This window comes from Condylura cristata, unplaced genomic scaffold (assembly GCF_000260355.1).
Source record: "Condylura cristata isolate star-nosed mole 26May11 unplaced genomic scaffold, ConCri1.0 scaffold00004, whole genome shotgun sequence".
NCBI lineage: Eukaryota > Metazoa > Chordata > Mammalia > Eulipotyphla > Talpidae > Condylura > Condylura cristata.
In genome coordinates this window covers 14,894,292-14,917,339 of record NW_004567105.1, presented here as the reverse complement: position 1 = coordinate 14,917,339, position 23,048 = coordinate 14,894,292, and the positions used below count along the sequence as shown (strand labels likewise).

Below are 23,048 nucleotides of genomic sequence, written 5' to 3'. Positions count from 1 at the left end.
CTGCAGTGCACTCAAAGGGATGCTCCATGACTCTTTGACTTAGACCAAGTGGTGCTGCTTTCAGAATGCCTTTCGAGGAGCTTTGCATTCTTGCTGGGGGACTGTTGACCACTGAGACAAGGCAGATGGCACAGAACATTCAGAGACTGACTGAGGGGCTGCTTGCGAGCAGGGCAGCCTGCTGACCCTGGTGGGGAGGAGTGCCCACGCTTCCTGTGGGTCCTGCTGGGAGCTTGTGCTTCTGCTCTAGTGTCCACACTGGTGTGGTGAGCACATCCAAATGAGTGCTGGTGTTTAAGGTTATTTAAGAAGTAAAACTCCAATCATGGTAAATTGTTTGATGTGTAGCAGATTCACATTAAAGAACTTAAAGTATCAGTAGATAATGTATGGACATACTTTGTGACTACCTGGGAGAAAACAAATAGGAAACTAATTGAAAAATCTAAATTTATAAATCAAAAGATCAAACTTGGCTAATTCACTTTACAAAGAATCTATTATGGATGGCATTGGGGGTGGGGGGTGTTTTAGCCTCATTTAGGAAAATCACTCACAAAACAAAGTCCAAACTCAAAAGATGCTTTCAGTTAAATGTGATCTGAAGTTTAATATTTCTTTATGAATTCAATTAAAAAAAAAGAGAAAGGTCTGAGATCTTCAGAGGCAGGTCCTAATCCACATTTAAGTCTTTCCCCACCAGCATGGCTGTCACGGGGTGCATGCTGGCTTTGTGCGCTCGGTAGGTGCAGATGGCCTGATCGTGGGATTTGTCAAAGGCAGCGAGGTCCCTGAGGGGAAGAAAGCAGAGATGGACAATGACGTGTTTTAGCAAATTTCACTAGTCAACATAAACAAAAAAAGCAGACAAAATGAATGACTCAGCTATTGATGTCATTGTTGTATTTTTCCCCAGAATTCCTGCTAAATCCATACAGTTGAAATAACTTCACAGAGATACTCTTAAATTATATCTTGTGGCAAGATACAAGTTTTTGCCCTTTATATCAGCATTCCTTTCTGATATGCCAAGCAATTTATATTTCCACTTTGTTGCGACATTTGACCACAAAGATTTGGCTTTACTTGCTCATTCTTGCATTGAACTTCTGACTTTTTCTGTCTACGCCTAATCACCAATGATCTTGCTTTCAAAGCTCTTTTAGTGTATTCAAGTTTGTCTCTGCTTTAGTTCTTTTACTAGGGACGAGGGCCTCCTCCTATTTGAGGTAATCTATATACAGTGCTCCTAAAAAAGCTAATGAAATAGCCATCAATTTTAAATACCTAGAAGTTATTTACTCCTATTTCAGAATTATATTTATAATCTTAAATTAAGACTGTTGTTAGATTGCATTTTACAAAGTATTTTAGTAACAAGAAAAACATTTTTTCTTCCCTGTTCCTATGTGAATGCAAAGCATGGTTTGATTTGATTCTTACTTGAACAAGGGTCGCGTGAACTTCATTCTTCCTTGATCAGTCGCCATTTTTAGAGCCAGTGGGATGGCTTCCTCCCATTTCGATTGAATGCAGAGCCGCAACCATCTGAAAGGAGAGTTTTGGGGTGTTGGTTGGGAAATCGGGAAGAAGGGACAGGAGATGACAGGTGTATCTGAAAACTACTTTTGTAATGATGAATAATCCCATTCATTATATGCCACTTTATACTGCTTTCATTCTAAGATTCTCAGATCCTTATATATACAATTTAATAATTGGAGAAGAGAAGGAAGAGGAATTTGTTCTTAAAAAGATTAATTTGTTTTAAAAGGTTTGGGTTATCTAGGTTTCATGTACCTTCTATATGCACTTTCTGAAGGAATTCAATGTTGGTTTGATCTGAATTCAAATCTGAATTGAGAAAGCCTACCCACATAACAGAATCAAAGATTTCTGATTCTTCCCACTTCAGAGTTGATTTGTATAGCAATAGAAGAACACCTATTTATCACTGATTAATTCTGATTTTTTAAGGCAAGAGAAATTTGGAACCAATTCTGACAAAAATAATTAAGTTTCATCTTACAGATGTAGCCACTATTCCTGAAATTTGACTCCAATTACTCCTATAGTTGCAGCCAAGGCTCGCTCAAGGCGTTGCTAAGCCTCATACTCTGCTCTTCCCCTTTTCCACCTTTTCTTCTAGTTTTCCGCTTTCTTCCACAGAGACAAGTTAAAATGATGTACCTGAACCGTATTTCAGAATTGTTAATGGCATTGAAGTTGTACACCTCTTGCATTCGCTTTATGTGCCTCAATGGAAGAGGTGCCTAAGAGCAAAATAAAGAAGTAAAACGTACCATTTCAACAGGATTCCTTGGAAGAAAGGAGCTGGAGAGAAATTCTTAGCCAGATTAAAACCCTAATATTTTATAATATAGAAATCAGTCAGATAAAAGTAAAAGAAACAAATGCACACCAAATATAAATGTTGTGCCAACTTATTATGGCTTAGGATGTCCCACGAGGAGCAAAGGGGTCACAATTTGTGGGGTACACGGAGAAGGAATTCCTCTCCTCAGACTTTCTATATGTATACAGGAGAGCTTTCAGGTTCTTTCTGGAGTCCTTTTGTTCCTCCTCAGACCACGTCGATCTTAAATTTATTTCCTTCTCTAAATTAATTCAAAGTTCCTTAGCTTCCTCCCCCAACTTCACCCCATGGCCTCTAGTTTTGTCTTTGTGCATTTCCTCTGAAAGCCCTTCTCAATCAGTGATCTGCAACCTTACAAAAGAGTAGTTTTTAAACTTTTATGTTATAGTCCTGTTGAGAATCTAATCTTCCTTGATTATTCCAGTTGGAATGTAGTCCTTCCTCGCTGGTTAATTTTTTTCTCAAATGGGCTCTAAAGATAACCCTCCTTCTTTGGCTACATTTTTCATGGGTGACTTTTCCTACAAGACCATAAGCTGTCTTTCTTTCCTACATAGTCTTATATTTAGCATAGTACTAAATTTAGCAAGCATTCAGCAAATATTTCTAAATAAGTGAATGAATTATATAAATCTGCATTAATTAATTTCCAAAATAAGTTTGGCATAAGTGCTGTACTTTCATGCCCATTTTAATTTCCTACTCTTCGAGGTGGTACTTACTCTCTGGAGCAGCTGTGCTAAAAATTCATTCAGCTGATGAGAAGAGAGATCTTTCAGGTCTGCTGCACTGAATGAATTTAAGTCATCTTCTTTGGCCTAAAAGAAATGTTACCTTGTTATTTTCATTCATGTACCACTTAACAATATTTATTGATTTAACTGACATAAAGTAAAATTAAAAAAAAAAACCCAAAACCAGAAATACAAGGGTATAACAGACTGCAAAAAAAAAAAAAATAAATTTAACGTAGCTAGCTATGAGACTGAGTTAACTGTAAACTTAAAAATCTGATCACCACCATTCGAGGTATATAAAATCCAAAGTAAAGAAACATAAAAAACTAATTTATAGGACAATCAAATTTGGCCACAGGATCAAGCTGTATATTCCTTCTAATATAATAGTAATGAATTGAACAAGCCACAAACTACCATTCTTCCTCTATCCCCACAGATCATATTTTCCTGCTTCCACCTGGAAAGTCATGTAGGAAAAAGTAAGGCAAGTCTTTAACGATGTGATTAAGGAATATTAGATAAAGCTTATCAAAACAGCATTTAACATCTTTAAAAGCTAGTTTTAAATTCGTTTAAAATAGGGCTTTAATTAAAAAAATATATATATGCAAATGTGGGGGGGCGGGAAGAAATTGAGCGAATGAAAAATATCTTTGCTTTTGCTCCGTTTCTCCAGCTCCCACTCCCCAGTGGCCAATATTAGCAGTTCTATGAATATTCTTTCAGAAGATTCAATATACACTCATACAGCCTTATAAAGAAACATTACCTTGTACCTTCTTCCCTTTGAACAGCCCTTAGTACTGGAACTTCATTCTTTAAAACCTCACTTACTATCAGTGCAGGGATCTCATTCTGTCCTTCAAAACATGCGAATATAAACTATCACTTGAGGATGTTGTCATGAGTGGTAAAAACGGAGAGCAAGGAAATGACCTAAACTTCGAGGCCAGAGTCACCTTGATGGGAAGGCAAGGTGGATGCACACAGGTGCCTGCTGGATACTATGCTAATGTGTTTTTCACAGGTTCTGCTTTACAGGTGATTTTCATAGCTTACAAATAGGCTAGGAGCACTCTTCCTTTTGTAATTATTTAATATGAAAGAAAAACAACCCAGAAATAAAAGGCAGAAGTTAGGGAGAGGATTAGTGATTCCATCCTCAGAGTCCACCCAACACTGGCTGCTCCTGTTGATGACCGAACCTTCGATAATTCTCCACCTTAGCAGCTGAGCAGAAATGTCTGAACAGCAACAGCAATTTTGCCAGGTGAGCTCTCAGGGAAACAGAGGGTCCTAGCACAGCACCTTGTTAAGGAGCCCTATGTCCCCTGGATAGTCTTCTACTGTTCTCCAGCTCTCCCTCACGTGACAGGAATCCTCACACCTCCCTGGGTTATCTGACTGAAGCTACCACACCGCTGCTCCCTAGCCCCAGACTGCAGCCACAGTGCTGACTGCACCCAAGCAGGGGGCTGCCGGCTTTGTATTTTCTGCCACGAGAATGCAAACCTTGAACTTAGCTCTAAGAAGTTAGGAGGGTTCCACTTTTTTTATGATGTTATGAGAAATCCCCCAAAAGATGTTTACACTTTATTTTAAATTGGTGTGTCTTTCCTGTAGTTTCTTGATCCACTTTCCTTATTTATTTTATCCTGGGTTTGGTTCTTCCTTCTTCTGCCTCTAGGTGGATTTTCCTAATACTTGGAGCTATCTGCTTTTCCCTCCTATCTTCCACATTCAGTTTTCAAGTTGTGAGTGAGCTGTAAAAGTATACTTCAAAGATTCTCTTTCAGACTGATTAGTACTTGCTCCTGTACTGTTCTAATTCAAACCCTGCAAGTCTCTTGATCTGAGCTCTGCGGTCATGTATGGCTTAATGATGGGGAAATGTCCTCAGGATATTTCATTGACCACTGTGGGGTCTGATTAGCCAACAGCTGGCCTGGCCCTCCAACCGCTGGGCTGCACAGGGTACCCAACGGGGCCAGGGACTCTATGGCATCCATCAGTGAGCTAATACCTGTGAGAGTTGGCCTTCCGACCACCCACCCCTTAATCGTTCCATCCTCATTGGCCTCATATATCACACTCTCTGATGCCTGGTTTAATATACAAGCCTGTTCATCTCATTGCATTCAGAAACTTTTATAGATCCACCACTGCCGACAGATTATGTGACAATCAAGATCCAAGGATAGGGAGCGTGTTTATCTTTCCAACCCAGTTTTCCCTCTGCTAATTCATGTACTTGCTTAACAGTGAATAATGTGGATGGCCCTGGAGATACAGAGATGAATAAAAATTCCTGCTCTCAAGGAGCTTAAAACCTGGTGAAAAAAATGAGAAGTAAACAATATAGCAGAAATTTCCTGAAATGACCTCCATTGAAAACACCTAACTTTCCTCTTCCTCTGTAAAATGGATTGACTGATACCCTGGCCCGCTGAATCTCTGTTGATTTATAAACTAACCAAGTCAGTTATAATTGTTTACATCGGTTGTGCTTTTAATTATGAAGCCTTGTTAAAGAACAGGCAAACTGATGGAAGAGGAGTGCCAGAAGAAAAAGAAACCTCTACAATTGTTAGAGCTATATTCCTATAGTCAAAAAGAAGTAAAAAATCACATCATTACTCACCGTAATCCATCTTTGACTTAAGGCAATACAAGCATTTGTCAGAGTCATATCGTAACTGCAGAGAGGAACAAAGTATTAAAGATTACATTTTATAACAAAACACTTGCTTTTTCACAAATGCAAGTAACGATATACTTGAAATTAAAAGTTGTTTTTAAATACAAATAAGGAGCTTCAAAGTGATGGAAATAGAAAACCGCTCTGCCTGACTAATATTAATATTACTGGCCTCATGTAAGAACTCAGGAGTCCAAGTGGCAGGTAACAAGGCACCTGATCATCTTCAGGGAGAAGGCGACTGTCGTAGGCTCCAGCAGCAGAGACGGGACTCAGCTCAGCATAATTAGATGTATTGTGAAGCTGGAACAGATCTAGTGACTAGGGACAACCTGATACACAACACAAAGTTGTTTCATGTAGTCTCCATTCTGTCACTCTAACTGTCCAAACCTCCAGCGGACCTGAGAGGCACCTGCTATGTGGCAGGCACTTGACATGGGGAAGCAGTGGCGTGACAGGGACATCAGAAGGAGGTGAGAATAACTGTGACCATTAAGTAAGCAAGTTTGACCTCAAGGTTCAGTTTCAAACACCTGAGAACTCTATCTCAGCACTGACAGTTCAAAAGGCATAAAACCCTTTCAGATATTTAGGATTTAAGAGGAGTAGAAAATACTGACTTGGGCTTTACAGGAGGCATGCCAGGAGAGTAGAGCCAGGCATTCCAGTCAACTTGATTGAGAAGATCAACCTGTGACAAGTAAGAGCATCCAGTTTGCTATGGCACAGTCCTTTCTGCTGGAAAAAAATCTAAGGCAGGCTTTTAGGTCCTCAACTCTCATTTTGTCTACACTAACATGTCTACGGCCATACCACCTGAACACGCCCGACCTCGTCAGGATAATTTCTAAGTCACTTTTCTGAAATTTATATTAATCAGTACATGTAATTCAAATAGGAAAATTAAAGACATACAAAAACTAAATTCCTGAAACAGTGCACATCTCTCTGAAATAGGAAAATCCCATTTTTAGTTTATGTGGCGATCACATTTTAAATTAAAAAAGATACAATGAAATGTTGAGTTTTAATACTATCATTAAGCAATTCAAATCAGCCAGAAGAATAGCTTTTAGATAAAGGTATACTAGGCATAACAAATAAGAAAACATTTAAAATCCAACCTTATCTTTGAAGTGGGCATACAGGAAATCTTTCCAGTCATCAGTGGTTACGCTCTCGTAAGAAAATTTCTTGACATAAGCCTTCAAGAATCCTAGGAAAACCTCTAAGAGATCAAAAATGAAGAAAATAAGTGATTTAATAGAAAGGTAATTATTTGACCTTTTTTTTGGGGGGGTGCTTGATAATGTAACAACAGTTACAAATTCTTCCTTATTCTGCACAGTAGTTCTTCAAAATTTTTGAAAAAACTGAGCACTTACCTGGGCCTCCAAGAAGTTGTTCAAGGTAAAAGAGCAGAGCAAAACCTTTCTCATAGGGGACTGATGAATACACCACATCGGGATCTACACCCGTCAGATCAACCACAAGTTTGGTGAAAGGATGTGTATCCCCAAAAGTCTTTACCTGCAAGACACAAAATGAGATGAACGTCTGTAAGTGAGGACTGATACCACTGTGCAAGCAAGTGCCATGGAGGTGTTACTCAGAGGCTGAACTTCAGGCAAATCTAGAACTTAGGCAAACTCAGAGACCGGAGATTGTAGGACAAGTCGCTGTTAATTTCCGGAGATCTACTAATGGGCTGGCTGCTTGTATAATGTTCCTGATATTTCTTGATTTATTCTTTCAAAAGACTAGAAAAAGTGTTTCAGTGCCTGGTCAGCAAATTCAGATTTCAGGAGATAACACTAAAGCTGATATTAACATACCAAAAAATTTTCAAACAGAATAAGCAGCTATGCAATGGCGGAGCCTGGAAGGGTGTTTCAGGAAGCTGACCTTCCCTAGGAGAATGAAGGATGTGTATCAACAGAAGGTGATGCCAGCACCTGCTTGACTTTCCATACCTGTACAATGACTTTCTTTTTGCTATTTAGTAAAGATGCTTTACAAGCTAAATTTTGAACATCTACACAACTTTTGATGAAAGAATGACTCATTTACCGAACTTTGTAGTTCTCCCCATCCTCCTAAGGCATGGAAGTGCCTGAACTTCTCCCCAAATAATCGTCCACAAATGTGCCGTTCCAAGTACACAGTATGGCCTTCATTTAACCTAAGAAAACGGTAAAACAGTGTCACAGCTGAGAGCAAAAGTCATTTTCATCAACAAGGTATTTTCTTCTGGGCTTCTGACACCGTAAAGCAATTGGGAAGCAGGAAGGGTGGCATCGAAGTGAATCGCCATCAAAATAATGGGAAGCCTGGTCCGGCAGATGGCAGCAGAGAAATGAAGTCGTGGCTCTAGTTTTATGTGTCTGTATTAAAAAGGTGACTATAGAACTAAAGAACAAACACAAACTGAGCATATTTACTCTAATATTGTGTTAACAGAATGAAAAAAGTGTCTCTACCAAAGGGATGATAACAAAGACATGTATACATACAAAACATCCAGGGTGGTGGGAGGCAGGAAAGCAGTTAAAAACAAGAACCAAAAAAGAAACCATCATCATCATCATCATCTTACCAAAAGTGATCCCAAGTTTTGTTGGTCACTAGATTTCCTGTCCAACTATGAGATATTTCATGGGCAATAACCTATGGGAAATAGTGGAAGTGACTTGTAGTAAAATTGGTTATCTTTATATAAAATAATCCATTAAGTGTTTTAGTTCTATCCAGGTTAGTCAAAAAAATTTTATGATTAGCTGATATTCAGGAAAATTAGTTCACACGCACACAAAACCCTCAAGAAAAGCCAGTATAGCATAATTTTAAAAATTAGAAACAACGTTCTTGAGAAAAAATTAAATGAATATATTATTCCTAAGCACATGAAGAAATCAAACCATAGAATTTAAAATTGTTAATGTAACAATGTGTTACAAGAAGAATCCCCAAGTAATTCTATAGCCATATTTCCAACATAATAATACAATGAATATTTTAAAGTCAGTTGATTTAATTCTTCTAGAGGTTAAGAGTAATAACAAATTTTAACTTACATTGGAGAGTGACTTGTCACCTGCCTAAAAAAAGAAGAAAGTTACCTTAGCATGTCAGTTATCGAGTTACAAACTATATCTGAAAGACCCCTCTGGTCAAAATAGAGAATTCTGGCATTAATGAGCCTCTGTATTTCTATATTCCAAGGAGCTCAAGAGAGAAAATAGAACAAAAAGTGCAAGACTATAGCATAATTCTTCCTTTCACTCATCCTAGGGAATTTTCCCAATTCATGGAAGTCCAGTATATATTTCTCTCTAATTAGCTCCCAGGAAACATTTTTTCTACTGCCATCTTTATTACCTGCTCCTACTGGCCCTTACACACCTCCTTTCTCTCCTCATTCTCCATGGTCTATTTAAGAAAAATTTATAGTGTCCCATGTCTCCTATGGTATGTTGTTTCTTTGGTCATTTCTATTATTCACCAGCTTCTAGGAAGGATTTAGAGTAGCTTACAAAGGCTTATAAGTGAAGCTGTATTTGTGGCCTGGCCTAATCCTTTCCTATACATGCTCAACAAAGATATTTTGGCTTTCTTTTTTGGTTGCTGTTGTTATTATTTGCTTATCTGGCTAGTAGCTGGACTGCAAGTGTCCATGGCCTGGATTCATGTTCCGCAGTCCTCTCACCCACCACTCCAAAACACCAAATATTCTTTCCTCCCAAATGGCCAGCTATTTTTTTTTAATGAAATGATGATAACTATGATGAGCAATAAGACCAGATATCACAGTTATATGAGTAAAGACTTAAAATTTATGTCTAAGGTTCTTCCTCACCAAATGTCAAACAGAAAGTGAGGAGAACTCAACTTCAGATGAAGAAACAGTTCCACTTACCAGCAGGGTGGGTGTAACAAAAGTGAGGCAAGGGTTTTCCATGCCACCGTAAGGAAAGGACGGCGGCAGGACCAAGAGGTCATACTGTCCCCACACATAAGGTCCTCCCAGGTCTTCCGCAATTTTAAGCATAGATTCAGTCTGGAAAATTCATACATAAATATGTGTACCTCTTAATCATGACCATAACGGATTCCTTGACAGTTTATATTGCATTCCATGAGGGCTACAAGTTAATATTGCTTATTTGAAATGAACAGAATACCAAAAATTGTAGCAACTGCAAATTCACATGAGATACATTTGATTCTTTCACCACATGGCTTAAAGCCATTATATTTCATATTCAAATTTAAATCTCTTGTCTACCACAATTACCGAAAAGGGTAAGTATATGACCAACCTCAGAAAATTCGTAAGCAGATTTTTCCACCTGTTCCTTCTCAGACCAGACCAATGTTCTTGGGCCAATTTGCCTACCAAAAAATGTTTTAAAAGTTTAATAAAAAATTAATTTAGACAAATTACTCATCAGGTTCTAGGAAAGATTTAAGGCATTGTACTCAAATCTTACAGTAGGTGTGTGATTCATTATGCGCTCGTTGGGGAGAGGATTCTACTGAAGAGATGTCTAAAGTAGTCCAACTCACAGAAACAAAGAATAGAATAGTGGTTGTCAGAGGATGGGAGAAGGAAGAATCGGGGAATTGCTATCTAAAAGGGACAGAATTCCAATTTTTAAGATGAAAGTTCTGGATGTAGGCCTGAAGTGTGGAGGGTGAGAGGATTCACCAGAGACAGAGTGGGGAATAGTTTAGAAATAAGAACCAACAAAAAACTAAGAAAGAACACCCGATTGTAATGAAATATTTTATATTTTTTTATATTTGGTAAAATGTATAGGTATTAGTATATTTTATTTCATGTTTCACAAACCATCCCAGGAGGTGGGAAATGCAGAGACTATAACATCAAGGAGGAGAAACGACTTGTTCAAACTCATAAGAGTTCAGATTTCAAACTAAAGTGCATGCTCATTTTATAATACTTTGAAAATCTAAGTGGGTAACTGGTAAAGATTTTTAAATGCAGAATTATTTCATTACTTACATTTTATAACTAGATTTGGATATTTCTAGAGTTGTCAGCTCAGTGTCTTGAGAAATATGCAAACGGTCTACCAGTTAATCCTGACGGAAGTTCAAGATGCCTGTATCTTTTCATAAACCTCAAAATTTGTTGAAGAGCTCACCTGCTTTCTAAAGCTCCAACAACTAAGGCAATCAGGTAGCAGGGTATCGGAACCTAAAGGGGAAAACGACACCCCCGCCCCAACACATGTCTGCATTAGTGTTTAAAGCATTAGAGGAAAATCATTTCAAAGTCAGTAAATTCCCTTTCAGATCTCTGCACACTAGTATAGATAACTTTGCTTCTGTAGTTCAAATAGCTCTCAGTTCTACAGGGTCAAATAGTTCACAATTATGATATAAAACATTGCACCCTAATAACCTATAAGGAGGCAACTATTTTCTTTAATTTTTTTGTTTATTCTCATGACTTAATTTTTTATTTCTGGATGCATTAAACCACTTCTGGTATATTTGAAAGACATACAAAATAGTCCAGCAATATGAGGATGGGAAAAGTATGGAAAAAAAAAAAAAACCTGGGGCTGGAGCAAATTGTTTACTTGTAACTCTCTAGTGTCCTTTTAAACAGGTCTATTAAAAAAGCAAACACACACACAGTTTACTAAATGCCAAAGATACGAGGAAAATTACCAGCCATAGACATTTTAGCTCAACAGTCTGTAACAGAGCACTTTCTTCATCTAAGATAGTACTTCCAGTTGTAAACATTAAACAACCACAAGTCCACACTCTGGCACCAGGACAGATAGAGCGTAATTTATAGGAACAGGAAACCTTCTACTGCTGGGATGGGAAAAACAGGGCTGGGCACACTTCCTACTATCCTGACCCCGCCACCTCTTTTTTCAACACAACACTACAAGTAGAAAAAAATTATTGTAAAGGCACAAAAGAAAAATAAAGGGCAAAAACGGAAGCCACTCCCTAAATTCTGAACTATTTCAGAAGCCATTTTGAATGGGTAAAGGCTTTTTGCCGTTCACCACCATCTCAGTGAAAAACCTAACCCCACATATCTTACTTTTTGGCTGAATCTGTATATTTTCCTGCTGGGGTCTTCTGGGTCAGGTGCTTCTCCATCGCGAATGGCACTCATAAGTGCCACTAGTTCCTTAGGGACAGACACCTAAGGGAGATGGACAGTCATTTCCGGGTTATAAACAGAAATTTTATGTATCTCAAATTATATATGGAAATATCCTTTCCCCCTCTGTGACAGCCTAAACACTAACTTAGGACCCCACTAAGTCCCATGTACCTGTTTTGTATGTAAAACCAGCTTAAAATGATTGAGACGATCTGTCCATTCTTCTGCCCATATTAAAAGCACTTGGTAGAAACTGGATTAAAATTTCAGCTTTGCTACATGGACTTTGGAAAAATAACCTTCCTGAACGCGTTTCCCCATAGAGATGAGGGTAATACTTCATAGCATTGCTGCAAAGAGTAATAATATAAATGAAGAGCCTGGCACCCAGCCATGCCTGGCACCCAGCCTGGCCACCACCCTGATCCCTTTCACACCCCAAAACAGGTTCCAAGAGCATGCTAGAGTCTCTTTACAACAATTTTATATTAAAAGTATAAGCCTAGAGTGACAATTTTTTTAAGGATCATGATAGTAAGAAACTAAAACTTGTCAGCAAGAATGTCGAGATAATTTTGTCTGAAATTCTATATGGAAAGGCTCTTCCTGGTCACTTATGTGACCTGGTCACTTCAGCTCCATGACCTTGAAAGTTTTCTTTCTTTTTTTAAATTTTATTTTATAGTAGTTTATTTTTTACATATTTTTGTGCATTTTCCCATCTTTTCAGGGACATCCTTGCTTTCAGGGACATTCTCCTGGAGTGCTCCTGGGTGTCATGGACTCAAGAAGCCCCATAAACACAGGTTGGTCTACAATTCTACTTTTGGTCTAAGTATATCTGGCCTCTGGACAGTATGTATTATAAACACCTTTTTTTCTAACAGGATAAGCAGTACAAGAATGAGTTGGGAACGTATGCAGATAAGTCTGTAATCTATGCCTGTTAGATGCCCAGGTAGATGCTTAGATCGTATTTATAGAATGTGGACTCCTACAAATGTCCATTTATAAAAGTGAAAAAAGGTCGTTCTCAAATTTTTTGTTTTTAGGTCCAGAATTCTGAATTCCTTTTAAAATCAGAATAGTACGAATTTCCTATATCTACGGTTATTTTTCAAAATGCCTTTAAAACTCATATTAAAAATGAGGTCCACAGCCTTTATTTTTTCACATAGGTAGATTTAACTAAGTGAAATATTTCTAGCTATAGAAATTCACTTACTATCTCTGCTTATCATTTATGCCACATAGAATTCAATTGAAAGTCTGTGATATTTACCTCTGCACTGTAAGTTAATTTCACAGAAGGTGTGTCCTGACAAGGAATAATTGCTCTGCAGTGAATGGCCTGGGAAGGGGAGAAAGAAAATGTCAGTTCACAGTTTTTTTTTTTCCTTTCTTGTAAATCAAGATATTAAGAAAGTCAATTAAAGTGCAGTTTTAAGTGGGAGTTTTTTGGGGAGTTTTTAAAATAGCAAACACTTTTGTTTTACTGTGTTCTCAACTCTCATATTTCAGTTGAAGCATGTAGCAACACTAAGCGGTGTGTTCCTACTCTCTGCTCTGAGTAACAGCCGGCTCAGTGAGAAGCTGCTTGGCGCCCTGAAAAGAAGGGTTTCTTCAGTGAGATAAAATTGAGAACCCTGTCACACTACTTCCCTGCCTTTCAGAGTCATGAGGAACATGATGAGCTTCCTGAAGTTTCTGAAAAGATCTATGACAAAGAAACCTTCTTGATTTCTTGTACTTATTTTAACAAGAAATTGACTTTTCTCTTAGTGATGACCATCTAAAGGGATGAGTGTGTTCTGAGGAACACAGATTGGGAACGTTGCCAGACATTTCAAGCTTGCAGCGAACCTGAAAGTTTAAAACTATCACAAAAAGGAGAGCAAAGAGACATCTTTCTAAGTAGCACTAGACATCTTCATTCATCTAATCTGTAAAGTGTTCCTTTGCTCCCTGGCTCCATTAAAAAGAATGGGTAGCACATGTATGAGTTCATCTCTGGGCTCTTTACACATCAGTATGTATCTTGCTGATGAAGAGGGAAACATATCTTGCTGGGGACACCCCCAAAGTGCCATTTTTGGCACGTGGATTATTTTGAGCCGAAGGCAGCAGATTCAAGGACAAATATTTACCTCTCCTTTATAACCTAGGAGATTTTAGATAGAAGGAAGGCCTTGCCCAGAATCAGCGTTATCAGTAGAGATAAATATTTATGATCTACTTGTATTGCAGGACAAACAGCTAATTACAGAGCAGCTGTTCTTATCAACCTGTGAATTACCCTCCACCCTTCAAAACCCCAATTCTCTCCCCCATACCTTGGCTCAAGGCAACGCATAAAGGTGATTTCATAAAGGTGATTTTGCATGACTATCTTTGAACCTCTCATGTCTATATGGGTTCCTCAAATTTATGAAATTAAATTTGTTTCTTTTATCTCCTGTTAATCTAGCAGATTAATTTAATTATTAGACTGGCTGAAAGGACTTTGAAAGGTAATGGAAAATTTTTCCTCCCCTAAACTAATGAGCTCCAAAGGAGCGTCAGCCTCACTGAGGCAATCTGCTGAGCTTAAAGAAATACTGCTGCTACCAACTTTTCCCAAGGTTGCTGTTGCAAATGCCAGGCACACTCCAAACCACCATGACATTCCTTAAAATCCCCAAACTTCAGAAATTTTCACTTTAGAACTAGAACAACCACCTGGTTCTTTCTCCCCAAGCAGGGTTTAAAGACCATGCCTTGAGAGTTCCTTAGTGGCCCTGAGTTAGGTGACTCTATAAAGCCAAAGAGGTTTTTATCCTTACTTTATTGGATAAAACTACACCCAGACAAATACACATAGAGAACAACCCTAAGCAAAAGCAAAATCTTATCTACATTTTTCTTATTGACTGCAACAACTTCTTAAGTGAAATCCCTTTTGTATACTTCAATGGAATAATATTAAAAATTCACATCACTGTGACTCACAAATATTGTATTTCTTGCCACCTCTAGTTATGGACTATATGTGGTCTATATGCTCTATTCAGAACAGTACAGCTCTTCCAGATTATTGAACTGATGGTTTCTTAGGTTAAAAGATATTTCACTTGGCATAGAAGGCAAACATACATATTTTGTATATCAATATTATTTCCTTTCTTACAGACTTATATTTGAGCCTAATATAACATCTAGCATACAACAATACAGAGAGGATTAAATATGCAAAGAACTGAACAAGTGCTTGGATGTGTCTTTAATTGTAAATTATTTGATTACTAACAGAATTAGTTTTTTTTTTTCCCTTTTACTGCACATTGTGCTTATGACACACTGTCTCTAACTCTGTGGTTCTTATTCTTAGTTTTTAAACTGAAAACAGAAGTAGTTTAAATTAGATCATTTTGAAAGTACATGTAATAAATTTGCATGATATATACATTTGTAAATGTGTAAGAGAAGCCTGGAAAGGTTACACACCAAACTCAGTGAGTACTTATTTCTGAGTAATGATGCCTGGAGAACATTAGAAAATCTGTTGTATCACTTTCTACTTTTTTACTATCAGCATTTTTGGGTAACCAGTACATATTACTTTTGTTTCATTAATTTTCCCTTTCATTTTGTGCCCATTTTTAAGTGCCTCCTCTGACAAATCTACAGTGTCAGGGGTATAAATATTAATATGATCAAGAAAGTCCAAATGTGGGTAGACATTATTTTACATTAAAGGACATTTCTTTTTAAAAGTAATATACATGTCAATAATGAGAGATACAAGTGAAATAGCTAAAATGCTATCTTAGATAAGAACCCCCTCCCATATCCAAAGAACAACCTCCATTTCGCCTCATTAAGCTGCATGTATAAGGGGTGTCCTATATAATAAATCATCCTGGATTCTTTTACCTGGCACTGACTAAAGAGATATGGGTGTTCCTTCCCAGACGTTTGTTCAGGAGTGAGCCACTGAAGAGCAGAGGATTGTGGAGATGTCTCAAAAGAAATTTCTATAACAATTTCTTGATTTCTGTATGAAACAAACATATTAGTAAAGTACATTTCAATATAACTAAAATACAAATTTATAATTCATATACAGAATAATATAAATCATATTTTATGAGGTCTCATTACTGATCAGCCATCAGTTGGGATAGCAAACCCATCAGTTATTTCATACATGCAATCTGGAAATAGGAAGGGGAAAATATCTAAATTAATCAAGAATCTATTTCCCCCAATATTAAGCTATAAAAGAGAAAGATGATAGCATTCATACTTGCTCAGCGCAATAGGAAGAGAGATTTCCATTGGCGATCCTTTGTAACTTTGACTTTCTCCCAGAGTGTATTTGACTTCTTGTCCATTGATGACCACTTTTTCAATGGTAAGGTCCTTTGTATCCAAAGTCTAAAATCAAATTAATATGTGTAAATGATAAGAAAATATCTTTATACACCAGAGAAGACAAATACTAGTTAATGGCTAATTACAGTGGTTAACTGCATAGGAAAACTCACTGCTTATGAAAAATAAGATCCAGCGTGAAATTACAGGAATTAAAAGAATCAAGTTAGTGCAGGTCACTTCTCTTGTGATCCTGAAAAGTTTGGGATGCTAAGATTTGCATATATATAGTTAGGTAATTCTGGAAGAGACATACAAATTTTGGGCTTTAAGTAAAATTCAATGCTAAATTTAAATCCCTCTGCTTCCATCTCCTAAAGTGTCTCTGCTATGGAAAAATTCAGTTATAAGTTGTTTCCTTCATCATGACTCTACAATATATCTCCCATATATTTCTTTGCAGAATTCAAATATTCCTGGGTACCCAAGTATTCCTGGGTACTCGTCTGGTTATATTGTTGCTATTGTGTATCTAGAAAAAGCTCAGCATGAAAGTCTGTCTAATCAAAAGCCCCCAGTGCCAACCGCCAGGGCATACATATGTGCTCTAGTCAATCAATGAAGGACACTGCTTTAGCAGCAAATGTCTGAGTATTTTCCATGTCAGGAATCCTCTACCTGTAACCTAAAATCCACACCCTTTATCATCACTCAACAGTTTCTTGTTCTACAGTATACAACCTTCCTATGCCCCAACTGTTTCCAAACACCCTAAACAAGCCTCCCATATTATTATTTTTTGAAAAGATTTATTTACTTATGCATACAGAACTGGGGTACAGACCAGAGGTGCGAGGGGTGAGAAGCTTCACCAGAGACAGAGTGGGGAGTAGAACAGGCAGGTCTACTGAAACACACTGCTGAGGGGAGCAGTGGGTGGGTCGGGAGAGGTCTGCTGCGCCATGTGGGTCACACCCCCTGGCTGGGGACAGAACTCGTGCTGTAGTGGCTGTAGTAGCTTCATAGTGCTGTGGTTTAACCCGTTATGCCATCAGGAAGGGCCTCATATTATTTTTTAAAATCCTCTTGGCCCTTCTGCCCACGCTGGTATCTGTTCTATTTTCCCTTCCTTTCTTAAAGTCCCAAGCGCATGTATGACTGCATTTCCACTCTGTCATCCATCTCTCCTCCACAGCTCTCTTCAACCTAGTTTCTAGCTCCTCTGCTACTGAAAGGGCAATCTTTTGACCAAGGAGGTCTTTTCTGTTCAATAACCTTTACCTTTACCCACTTACAGCCCTGGGGACCACACTATCTGACTGAAGTCCTTCCCTTGTCTTCTTTAACTCTACACAGATATGACTCTTCTTGCGTAATGTTTTTCTTGTCCCTCCCTTCTAACTCCAATCTCCAGAAATGTCCTAATGTTCCAGCTTCAGTCCTTTGATTTTCTTCCTGGATTCTTTATTCCTAAGCCCTCACTCATGCCCACCTCTTCAACTAATTCTGCTATGCAGGTAAGAGTCTATAGTTGTTATCTTCTCCTTAGGACAACTGCTGGGGAGTATCTCTAACTGCCTGCTTGACATTTCCATCAGAAATACTGCCTCATATTTAAAAAAAACTTCTAAAAGTTCTAAAAATGAAGCCACTGTTGTGGTGCCCAAATTAGCTGTCTCCCTATTTTCTCTATTAATAGAACCACTCAAAGTACCTGGGCTTTTAAACATTCAAATAATTCACAGTTGATCCCAATCCCACATAATGAATGAATAAATTTTGTTTCACACTATTTTTATACTGTCTTTCTTTCCTCCTAACACCACCAAGTCAGACTCTCACCACTAGACTTCCTATTGCCTTATCTCCTTACCTGTGGTAATTTTTCCTTGAAATTTGGCCTGGGATAACATGGGGGTGTCAGAAAGCCAACCACAGTCATTTTCTAGCTATCTCTCTTTTTATTAGTTAATTATGGATGATAAGCACAGGCCAACTCTCAAGGGCACTCACTACTTTCTCATCTCTCTAGAGTCAACAATATTTGGTTGGATAGAAATGTCCATCTTAGTTTAATTTTTTTCCTCTTTCAAAAGAGCAATCAAATTTGGTAAATACCCTCCAACTGCATAATTTCTTATTGTTTGTGGGGGGAGGGGTTCTTCCTCAACTATTGCCCTTACTCTGAATTAGAACTGACTTATCTCCTTCACTACCCTTTGTGGAACCTATGGTTTTATTAGACTTATAACTTATTAAGAATATCAGTTGCTCTTTTGTCCCTTCATATTCTGGTACCTATTTCTGAATATCTGATTTGTTTTAAAAACTTGATTGATTACATATGTATATAACAACTCATGCCGATACTGCTCTTATAACCATAAAGGTGAGTTAAATGGGTCATTTCCAGCAGAATGCACTTTCTATATTGCGCAAACCTTTGAAATCTTTTCAGAAATCCTAAGAGTCATTTAATTACTATGATTGTTTTTGTTTTTTTTTGATATCCTGTGTACTTGTAGTAGCAGATGACCCAGCTCTCTCCTATAGCCCTTACTGTGCTGCTTTAGAATATTCTATTTTCTCCACTTGACTGAGGATTCTTAAAAGGACAGGGACTGTTACTTAGGATTGCATTCCCAGGGCTCGGACAGAGCTGAAAAAATAGTAGAGGTTGATATAAGAAGCAGCATTGCACTACCAGAAAACAGAAATGCAATGTTTAAGCTGCTTACCTCTAGGACCCCAACTATCATTCTCAAATTACTTAAGAAATTCTCCTTCAGAGACTTCTTCTGGTGGTGCAATCATTTAATAACATTCACTAGTAAAATTCAGAGGGGAATTTTAAAAAAAGATTTGTTTATTTATGCATATAAGAGGTGCAGAGGGTGAAAGAATTCACCAGAGACAGAGGGGAGAGCAGAACAGGCAGATCTACTGATATAAAGAAAAAGGTTTATGTCTAATTGTTATGTCTCTATTTACATTATCTACTTGTTATTTGCAGGGTGTTTGAAATGAAAAAGCAACAACAAGGGGCTTTGTGTTAAAAATCAAAACAAACCAAAAGACCTCTATTTCATTCCCAGTGCTGGTAAAGAACAGAGGGTTTGCAGTCAGAAAGATTGGCGATCAATTCCTGGCTTCTGCCACTTACAAGTATCACTAGTATGTGATCTTGACTAAGCCATTATAATCCCTGAGCGCTACTAACTGAAAGAACACCAAGAATTGGAAATTCAACAGGTAAATAAATGCTTGAGAGGTTATCATAGATATGAGTACTAAACTTCAGTGCAGATGACTCAAAAATTCAAAAGGATTTTTAGAAAGCTAGGAATTGGTCTTGTTAGAGCCCTTTCAACATTGTCAATAGACACCAAGAATGGAGTTAGAAAGGACACACAACACATGATGTCCCCTCCTAGCCAGGCCCCACTCTGCCAAGGGTGGTGAGGTATGATGTCACCTCACATATTACTATCATCAGTGCTGCCCATATTAAGTTTCTTTTATTTATTGGTAATCAAAGCTTTCTAATCAAATTCACCCAACTTGAGAGGGTACTCAATGTCCCGGGTGTGATACTTAAACGTGAGATTCACAGAACCATAAACATAGTCTCTACCTTCAAAAGTCTATAATCTAGTGTAGGAAAGAAATAAGCTAACTTCAAATAAATAAAACCAAACGTTGGCTTCATATTATTATTACAAATAAACAAAAAGTTATAAACAGATGTCACTATATCACAACTATCTTTTCTTGTATCAACTCTAACAATATTACAATTTCAGGCTTTCTAATTTACTAAACAGACATGCCAACTAGGTATAATAATTTAAAAAGCTTAGTTTTCTGGAGACATGGGGAATGCAGAAACCATGGGCAAATTTTTCAGTTGGGACATTGGAGGAACATTCTTTTATTTGTTTAAGCAGGCTTCTGCTTGCTTACTTTGGAGTAGAGGTAATCTTTTTTTTTTCAAAACAGGTACGAGTACAAGGCCCTATTAAACGGTATTAATCAAAATCCACTTGCTTTTAATAAGAAGAAAGATTGCACTGAAATAGTTCAGTTTTGCCAATCTTCCTGGGCAAAGTTGCTTGCAATAAAAGATAGTGAGGTACTTAAGCAGACCAAAGTACAACTCACAAGGAAATAGTTACCTTCTTGCTTATAAATCCTTTATCTATCTTCTGTATAGTACTTTTAGCTAACACTACATGAAGGAGTGGACCTATTTTTCAAAGCAGAATTTGTCTAGGACAGTGTTAAAGAACAAAGAATAAGAAAGTTACCGGCCATAGTTCACATCAATGAACTAAAAAATCAAGGCCTATTACACAAACAGGGAAATTGGTCATGAAAATAACCAATTCTTAGGTAAACTGTTAATTGACCCCATTGATTTCCCTCCATCAGTTCGACAACATGGTGATCCAGTTGCTCATTTCGTGTTTGTGTAGGTTGTCACCACACTACTGCATGCAAAGTACTCTGTGGCTGGTCTTTTCTTTTCCCTCTTATTTCTAAGTAGTCATCCTCAGAATTCTTCAGATGAAAGGTACAACCCCAAATACTATCAAGCAATTTGAGGAAGAACACTGAGAACTGGTTATGTTGTACAGATAAAATAATTCAATATCATTTCATAAATCTAAGCAAGTTTTCTCTCTAGTCAAGTGCCCAGAGAGCTTGTAGAGTACATGACTTCTAAGAAGCACAAAAAATTAACTTGCTTCTTGGAACCCACTAATAATACAGTCTATAGAAACATTCTTAGAAAGCTTGAATGACCTAGGGGTCCTTCAAATAATAGAAATGTGGTTAAAATCAAAAGTAGGAAGGATCTCAGTGCTGGAGAGAGAAAGTAGACTGGGAGTATCAAAGCAGGGGGAAGAAAGAGTTTCAGGCTGGGAATCCTAAATGATTTAGGAAGCAGGCAGGGAGATGTTGGGAGCAAGATGATTCCTCATTTCTACGGGTTGAAAGGCAGGGATCAAGAGGATATAGGGTTTGAGACTTGGATGAGACTGCGGACCGAGAAAGGTGCGCTGGGATCTGGAAGAAATCTGGGGCCTGAGGAGGGAATTCTGGGCTCCAGGCCAAGGAAACAGGGAGGCCACAGAGGATGTAAGCGCCGGGAACTAGAATTATGGCTAGCGGGGCAGAGGGGGTGGGGGGTGGGGACTCGAGCAAAGATGAAACCTGAGCTTCGGGTGAAGAGCGGGGAGTGGATAGGCGGAGGACTTGTCCAGGGACCCGGGAGAAATCGCTGAGTAGCGGGGCGGGAAGGAGACACTTTAGTACTTGCAGAGGGTGAAGGAGGGGTGCAAGACTTAAGTGGAGGTGGGTAGGAGCGATCCTGAGTGAAGGGGGGTAGAAGAAGGGGCCGCTGAGAAATCCGTGGGGCTGGAGAGGAGGTACAGAACAAGGGGCGCGGGCTGAGGAGAAGCCCCAAGGGATGCGCGGAACAGGACCCCGCGAGGGACAGGGAACCGGCTGAGGATCGGGAGGCGGGGGGGTCCCGGGGAGAGGCAGCACTGGGAGCAGTGCCATCGTACCAGGCTGCGCAGATTGTCCTCCTGAGACTGGATAGTGAGCGCCGCGGTCCCGGTCAGCGCCCGGCGAGTAAAGTCCACGCTGCAGCGCAGGTGCAGGTGCTTGGTCCGGCACACCGAAGCCGGAGAAGCCAAGGAGCACGTATCCACTATCTCTGGCATGGTTCTGGGGATTCCCGCTGCACACCGATCCACACCCAACACTCAGCTGCCAGATTACTGGAGTGAGAGCAAAGGGAGGGAGGGAAGGAGGTTAAGAAGCAGAGGGATTCGCGGCGCCCTCTGGGAAAGAAAGTTCCTAAAGTCAGAGTAGCGCGGGATACTAGCGAGGCTAGAACTACAAGTTCCGTGATGCAGTGCGACAAAGTGTGCGCTTTGCTCCCTGGGAGAGTGTGCCCAGGAGTACAGGGGAAAATCGAGATTGCTCTTGAAGGTGGAGGAGGAGGAAGAGGTGGGTAGTGAGGACTGTTGCAGGAAGGGTGGGCAGGCGGAAAAGAGAATGGAGCGGGTAGTTTTAACACAACACTTTCATTTAGTTAAGTGTAACTTCAGTGGAAGCGGCAAAAAAGACAAAAGCATTAAACTTATTCATGATTACTGATGGCTTCGGGCAAGGGGGTGGAGCTGAGCACTTCGAGGAGGATAAGGATCTCTTCAGTAAAGCGCCTTACGTGCAGTTCCTCGTTAGTATAGTGGTGAGTATCCCCGCCTGTCACGCGGGAGACCGGGGTTCGATTCCCCGACGGGGAGGCACAAGTGTCACTTTTTCCACCCCCCTAAATTCTTAATTGTTAAACACCAAACACATTGAAGGCTAATGTGAAAGAAATAGTCAACGCTGATTTAGCTATTAAATTTTACTTTTAAAGAACTGTTTTGTTGCTGATATGTCATGTTGACTACATTTCTTTAAGTGTGACAAGTCTTTGATTAGTGCTTATTACTTACATTCCAGAGCCCGGAAGATCTTACTTTTAAAGAGCTGTTTTGTTGCAGATATGTCATGTTGACCACATTTCTGTAAGTGTGACAAGTATTTGATTAGTGCTTATTACGTACATTCCAGAGCCCGGAAGATCTTAAAGGGACAAGCCAGTATTCCCATTTTAGAAATTTTGAAAGAAAGTTCTGTAATATGGATATATTCTGG

General features: G+C 38.8%; 1 protein-coding gene and 1 non-coding gene across 3 annotated transcripts; one reads left to right on the top strand and one right to left on the bottom strand.

Annotated features, from left to right (window-relative positions):
* Positions 1 to 534: 534 nt before the first annotated feature.
* On the bottom strand, positions 535 to 22,131 carry LTA4H (leukotriene A4 hydrolase). 2 transcript variants are annotated; one of them, XM_004675793.2, is made up of 19 exons: positions 21,902 to 22,131; positions 16,261 to 16,391; positions 15,888 to 16,008; positions 13,258 to 13,326; positions 11,910 to 12,014; positions 10,987 to 11,039; positions 10,138 to 10,210; positions 9,735 to 9,875; positions 8,893 to 8,916; positions 8,415 to 8,485; positions 7,889 to 8,000; positions 7,204 to 7,348; positions 6,943 to 7,046; positions 6,439 to 6,509; positions 5,759 to 5,813; positions 3,100 to 3,195; positions 2,191 to 2,273; positions 1,444 to 1,548; positions 535 to 791 (listed from the first exon to the last, which is right to left on the bottom strand). In XM_004675793.2, exons 1-19 carry the CDS (start codon positions 22,058 to 22,060, stop codon positions 674 to 676), a joined length of 1,836 nt encoding a protein of 611 aa, XP_004675850.1. In that variant the 5' UTR covers positions 22,061 to 22,131; the 3' UTR covers positions 535 to 673. The 2 variants fall into 2 exon arrangements, with proteins under 2 accessions (XP_004675850.1, XP_012576086.1); XM_012720632.1 differs by lacking the exon at positions 2,191 to 2,273 and having other exon boundaries at positions 707 to 791.
* Positions 22,132 to 22,576: 445 nt separating this feature from the next.
* On the top strand, positions 22,577 to 22,648 carry TRNAD-GUC. Its single transcript has one exon. It is a non-coding gene; the product is annotated as a tRNA-Asp (tRNA).
* The last annotated feature ends 400 nt before the right edge of the window (positions 22,649 to 23,048 follow it).

Coding starts and splice junctions, on each gene's coding strand:
- LTA4H (XM_004675793.2), bottom strand. CDS start 22,060: ATGCCAGAGATAGTGGATACGTGCTCCTTGGCTTCTCCGGCTTCGGTG. Junction 8,917..9,734: donor TTGTTACACCCACCCTGCTG/GTAAGTGGAACT, acceptor TTCTTTTTTTAG/GCAGGTGACAAGTCACTCTC. Junction 8,486..8,892: donor GTGACAAGTCACTCTCCAAT/GTAAGTTAAAAT, acceptor TATTTCCCATAG/GTTATTGCCCATGAAATATC.